The 6,673-nt window shown below is 35.5% G+C and overlaps 1 protein-coding gene across 1 annotated transcript; it reads right to left on the reverse strand.

The window, feature by feature from the left end:
* Positions 1-4,668: 4,668 nt before the first annotated feature.
* LOC116172383 (uroporphyrinogen-III synthase-like) lies at positions 4,669-5,916 on the reverse strand. Its single transcript, XM_031489591.1, has 3 exons — positions 5,319-5,916; positions 5,003-5,268; positions 4,669-4,957 (listed from the first exon to the last, which is right to left on the reverse strand). Exons 1-3 carry the CDS (start codon positions 5,701-5,703, stop codon positions 4,844-4,846), a joined length of 765 nt encoding a protein of 254 aa, XP_031345451.1. The 5' UTR covers positions 5,704-5,916; the 3' UTR covers positions 4,669-4,843.
* Between the last annotated feature and the right edge of the window lie 757 nt (positions 5,917-6,673).

The following is a 6,673-nucleotide window of genomic DNA, read 5'->3' on the forward strand; positions in this document are numbered from 1 at the left end:
ACAGTTTCCTAGATCCTCATGGTGGCCCTCGAATTTGAATCGCCCTGTATACTTACTGAAAGTACTGTGGGCTCGACTGTGGGTTTAATGTAAAAAATAGGTTTGATTTACACATCCCTTGAACATCGAATCTCGCGACCATCCAGACCTCGACGAATTTTGTAAGCTGGTAGTTTTTGTTGACAACTAAACTGTCGAACTGTCATTAACTGTTAATATCAAAGATCCAAGCGTGAAATCGTTTATTTCTGTTCACAGTGCTGGATATTTCTACTGTACAATAATTTGCTGCCGTTTTATGTTGTTCCTGTGTGTGCCTATCTTCAAACACAGCGCCATCTACTACTTTCTTATAATGAATAACCAGTATAGGACGTCGACGGCCGTCTATTAGTAAAATATCTGTTGTAAAGGTCTATGGCCTAAACGACTATCTGATCGTGTCCTGGCTTTGGTATAAATACCACTATTACTTTTAAAGTGTCCTTTGTAATCTTGCTACCTATTTCGGGCTTATTTCAATGCATAATTTGCAGGTGTGTGAAGTTGGCCGGGAAATTTGTGATTTTTGTAATTGAAACATATGCACAATTAGGCGCTAATTATGCGCTATTTAGCGCCTATAGAATGAAATTTTGCACCCTAATAGAAATTGAGTTATCGCAAAAATTAAATTTACCGGGCCAACTTCACGGAGCCGCGGATTTTTTCACAAATTTTATTTTTATTATACAGGAATTATGCGCCGTTTGGCGCCTTTGAAATGAAATTTTGCGCCTTATTACAAAATTAGCTATCGCAAAAATTAAATTGACCCGGCTAACTTCACGGAGCCGCGAATTTTATCAGAAATCCGTTTTTATTGTACAGGAACTCGGCGCGAATTATGCGCCGTTAAAATGAAATTTTGCACTCTAATATAAAATGAGTTTTGGCAAGAATTTAAAGTAATATTCAGTGCAAACCTGAACAATTAGAATTCTGAATTATCAATTTTTTGATCTGATGGAATAAACGATTTAGAATTTAGATAAAGAAGCAAAGTACCTTTTTTCAATAATTCATGACATGATGCAGGATACCAAATATAGGAATGAAATAAAATTGTTCATATTGCCTTGAGAAAAATCGTATTGTTGAATTTTATTATATTTTTGCGTGTAGTTACATATACATTAACAAATGGCAAATATTACAAAAATCTTTTTTTACCACCGTCACTTTCCTCTCGGTATCGTCGTACTTTTCGAAAGACCCATCGGTTCTCTTACAAATAGTAAAATAGTGGCCGATACCGGCATCAACCGATGGAGGATTGAACATTATGGCCGCTCTAAATTGGTATTGCACATTTTCTAAGGTAATCGTAGATGGAATATCCGAGATAGTTAGGGCCGGTGTTCCGTTCAAATCAATGAAAATGTTTGCAGATAACTTTAAGCTGTGTTTCATGATGCCTTGACATTGACATTTTATCGTTTTGAAAATGTTAGCAATTATATTTCTTTCAATTTCTTTTAAATTAAAATTATGCATGTTTATTGACATAAAAGGCAAAATATTCACATTTGTCTGGCCACAACTTCCACATATTCTACTTTCTGTTGCACTCCATAATTGCGAACTACGATTAGTTCTCTCAATAACGAAATGTAACATTACAATTACAATCTATGGCCACCTCTTCATCAATTAACTTTGTTTGCTTAAACAAATTTCGAGCTAATTGCTTCCTATGTAAGTAGAAATCTTTGCCCAACTTTTTTGCAATGGTTTTTTTTGCTAGAGTTATTAAATCCTCATAAGCTGCTATTAATTTTGAACTGTCACACAATGCACTTGCTAATGCTTGTATAAAAGCATCTAACGGGCAAGTATTTCTTAAAAAGTAACGTGTGTGGTTCGTTATAAGCGGACGACTTTGATTAACAATGTTTCCATTTCTGATTAAACTGATTTCCACTTTCTTGTTGTCTGTCACAAATTGGATTTCTAGACAAGGTCTTCCATAAGCGGTTCTCTTCAATTTTTTCTTTCTGGCGTTTTTATTTCTCCAGTTTTCAATGATATTTAATTCTGAAACATACGTATACCTTGTAGTTATAGTTGCACACAAGCGTCATGGCGTCTTGTTTAACATATAACATATCCACCCTAACCTTTGCGCGTCCTGTAAATAAGGTTTTTCCATTATGGTCATTCCTATGAAAATTTGTATTGACCCTTTTTCTGGTTTGCAGCGGTAAGTTACTTATAAAGAGTGGTGACTTGCGCAACGCACCATAAGGATCTAAATGCAAAATTCGTAATATGCGATTATTGGCCCCACAAAGTATTTTAGAGCAATAATGTATTTAAGATTTTGTGTAGAGAAAAATTTTCTGCACCAGTTAACGGTATTAGTTTCTAATTTTATTCATTATAAAGACGGAAAATCGTAAAATTAGAACCCGCACTTTTACCAATTATCTGTGATGCCATGGAATTTTATAAAATAACGAAACTCTTATGTTAGTGTGACGTCATTAGATCACTTTTTTATTTTATTTTTTTCAATTCACGGTTTTCGTTCTAAGTGGAATTTCATGGTGCACTTTCTGCTTTAGAGCAAGGTTTATCAGGTTGCATGGTAACTTTCGGTCAATAGGAAAACAGTTCTCAGAGTACAGTGTGTGACGTCACTCCAGTCCTATTTTTAAATTTGACATGACACTGCTTTTGAAAATTTTAATTAATTTCGTCCAATTTTGAATATTTTCGATATTAGTTGTGTCCTTTGAAGAGGTACATATATAAGTTAAAATAACATACATATGTCTCCATGCTGCGATGTGTGGTTATGGAGAATAACAACACTTTTGAAACTGAGGGTATGTAAATTGTTATAAAAAATAGAAACAAGGCCGTGAAATAATGTTTTTTTACTAAGCTCTATACTTGTTTCGTTTTAGGATGTTCTTTCGTATTTTCAGAAAAACGAACACTAAAGGTTAAGTCTGTTTTCTAACCTCAAAGGCTACTCTGGATAATTATAAATATTGGAAGAAATGTTAGAAATGCGTGAAGCGATTTCGTCCGAGTACCAGCAAGAAACTCCCTTGTCAGGCCATGTTGTTAACATGCTGAAAATGCTTGCTACAAATCTTTTAGCTTTTGGTAGATCAAATTTATTTTTTTGGTAGCATCTTTGTACCCACTGTTTCCGTAATACCTGGTTTTTGGGAGAAAGCGAAAAATTTTTATCTAAATTCTAAATGTTTCTCACGTTTATTCCATCAGATCAAAAAATTGATAATTCAGAATTCTAATTGTTCAGGTTTGCACTGAATATTACTTTAAATTCTTGCCGAAACTCATTTTATATTAGAGTGCAAAATTTCATTTTAACGGCGCCGAACGGCGCATAATTCGCGCCGAGTTCCTGTACAATAAAAACGGACTTCTGATAAAATTCGCGGCTCCGTGAAGTTAGCCGGGTCAATTTAATTTTTGCGATAGCTCATTTTGTAATAAGGCGCAAAATTGCATTTCAACGGCGCCGAACGGCGCATAATTCGCGCCTAATTCCTGTATAATAAAAACGGACTTCTGATAAAATTCGCGGCTCCGTGAAGTTAGCCGGGTCAATTTAATTTTTGCGATAGCTAATTTTGTAATAAGGCGCAAAATTTCATTTCAAAGGCGCCAAACGGCGCATAATTAGCGTATAATAAAAATCAAATTTGTGAAAAATTCCGCGGCTCCGTGAAGTTGGCCCGGTAAATTTAATTTTTGCGATAACTCAATTTCTATTAGGGTGCAAAATTTCATTCTATCGGCGCTAAATAGCGCATAATTAGCGCCTAATTGTGCATATGTTTCAATTACAAAAATCACAAATTTCCCGGCCAACTTCACACGCCTATAATTTGCAGTATTTCCTCCACAACTCTTTCTTTGCTATCCTTATGAGTTATGACTTTATTGTATGCTGTGAGTGAACTTGATATGTAGGTATCCCATCTACCTGCTTCATCCAAAATCTTTAGACCATTACAATCCTTAGAAGCATCATAGAAACATCCTACATTCTCATTAGAGCGTTCTTGGAGTTTTCGTGGATGATAAGAATTTAAGTTGTGAACTGTATTTACATGTGAAATAGATATTGGAATATTTTCCAGCGCATTGCAAAGCAATCAAGCGCAATATAACGCGTTTTCAGAGCAATCTCCGCCATTCCAGAGCTTCTTAAAGCTTTTGATTGTGCTTCCCAGTTTTTAGTTATACCACAGATTATTTTGTCTGTGGTTATACTATTCCTATAGTTGGCAACATTGGATCAGAATTAAAAGCAGCGACATCTAACTTCCATTTCAAAATGACAAACGTTTCGCACCACTTTCGAATCTCTGTGCCAGTTCGCTCACTGGCTAGTGCGCCCTCCAGTTTTTGGACTATCTAGCTCTGGCAAGGGCGCAGATTATACTTTAAACGTCTTTGAAAATTATTGAGCAGATTTTGGAACATGCTAAATAGCTTTTGTCGACTTCTAAATGCGTTCAGTCACAATTTTTAATGCATTTCAAGAAATTGAACAATCAGACGTATTCTACAGCAATACAAAAATGTTCATGCCCTCTGCAAAAAGTTGTTAGTAACCACACCAGACAAAAGCTACATCAAAACTAATCCAATAGTAACAAGTTTATTTAATAGTTCAACAATAAAAGGCTAAGAATAACAGCTTTAATATCACACAATCACCCAACTGTATGGTTTAACCATTTCCTAGCCCAAAATATTCACCACACTAAATATACATCGGATATTTATTAATTAAGGCCGACTATCCCTGTAGACATCACCTTATAATTGCATCTAGTAAGTCATGTGGCGTAGGCTTAAGTGCAACAGCATTCACTTTTAATGACTTACTTTTCAAAGCCACTTCTGTTGTAGGGCCAATCGCAATAAACTACAATAAAATCTGATTATACAATCCAAATAAAATACTTTTTACCTTTATTGAATCTACAACACTCAGTTTTTGGATAATATTAAAAGTAAAATCAACTCCTGAGGGACTAAAGTACACAAAATATTCTGGAATATTTGTATAATTTGATGTAATGTCAACAAATTCATCTTCTAGGGTAGAGTTAGGTACTGTTTCATAGACAATTACAGTATCAGTATCAATCCCTTCTTCAAATATCTCGTTTGTTAGAGTATCAGTTTTGAGATTCCCACAGGGAAACAACAACGGTTCTGTTATATCATTTTTATCTAAAAAGCAATGCTCAATATAAAGTGAAATTGCCACATACTTACAATACCATTTATAATTACATCTGCCAGTTTTCTTGCATTCCCTGATTCTTTCCCTTTGCAGTCTAGGCCGCAGTCATTTAGAGCATGCTGGTAAGTCGCTTCGCCCACCACATAGTTGTTCTTCAACATCCAACGTTTATCTAAGTTTTCATTGTTTAACGTCTTGCAGGTCGCTTGTACACTACGAGGTGTGGTAAATATGATTCCACTGTAGCTATCAGGTTTATATAATTTCTCTTTTAACTCTTCCAAGTTCTTAAATCGAAACTCCAATGTTTTTACATGCTTTACGTCAAACCCTGCCTTGGTCAACATAGATTCGTACTTATCTTCAGCTTCCTCCGACTTCTCTGCTTTTAGGAGCAGGACACAGTTGAGTAATATTTTCATTTTTAATCAATTACCACGGTAGGTTTGCATGAAGCACGACAACGTGAATTACTGCGAGAATATATTTTACGATTATTTTACTGCCATTACAGATTTATTGCCTATCTCTGCCTTGATTTCATAATTATTGCACAACGACCTTGGTTGTAAAAATTAAAATTTGAAAAAACCAACTTAATCCTCTGAAAAGTTGGGTTAAGGGTCGGAACCTGTCAATAATGCGGTGTTGTCGACCATCAAACATTATAGGGTGTTTCAAAATAAAAACATTTTGACAAATAGGAATACGAACAGAGACGGATTAGCCGAACATTGGGCCTAAATCTATAATAATTTCACCCCTTTTTCTTGCCTTTGCCACAGTGTCAACGTGATTTAATCTAAAGATATTTCGGTTTTCCGCAACTCCGAAGTTTTCTCAAGTTTCTTTCAAATTCTGCAGCTCATGTTTTCCTCAAGTAGGTACGTATCTATCTCATCTTTCTGAAGTTCCCGAACTTCATTAAAGCTCCTTCTTTTTAGCTCAAGTTTGTTAAGTCTTTCTAATGTTAGTTATGATAAATGCTGTACCGTTTTTTTCATAAGGCACTTATTTAGCCCGAACGTTCCGCCTGAGCCGGTGCGGCGTGACATCAAGGCGCCCTCATCAAACCAAACAAATAATACGCCGACATTGAGCGGTTCTAGCCACTGAATCTATCTTGTCTTATAATGCAGCAAATCTAACGTTCTCAACTTAAGTAGATTCGATTCTTACACCACGGAACCTGAAAAAAGCACCCAGCAAATCACTAAACACAATAATAAGTAGGTAGGGGTACCTAGTTACCTAATTATTGAATAAATGTGTAAACAAATATATCAAACGAGCTCCTGATGGTTATGGCTATAGCTTGGATTTGCGTATTATATGGCTAAAGCTATGATCATTTTGAATTTGAAGCAAGTCGGTTCATAACTAATAGGGCCC

Source organism: Photinus pyralis, unplaced genomic scaffold (assembly GCF_008802855.1).
Source record: "Photinus pyralis isolate 1611_PpyrPB1 unplaced genomic scaffold, Ppyr1.3 Ppyr1.4_LG5, whole genome shotgun sequence".
NCBI lineage: Eukaryota > Metazoa > Arthropoda > Insecta > Coleoptera > Lampyridae > Photinus > Photinus pyralis.

Bases quoted from the DNA above. Each gene is read 5' to 3' on its own strand.
- LOC116172383 (XM_031489591.1), bottom strand. From the start codon at position 5,703: ATGAAAATATTACTCAACTGTGTCCTGCTCCTAAAAGCAGAGAAGTCG. The intron at 5,269-5,318 runs GTATTGTAAGTA...ATTGCTTTTTAG, and splicing joins GGCAGATGTAATTATAAATG to ATAAAAATGATATAACAGAA. The intron at 4,958-5,002 runs GTAAAAAGTATT...ATTTTATTGTAG, and splicing joins GTGTTGTAGATTCAATAAAG to TTTATTGCGATTGGCCCTAC.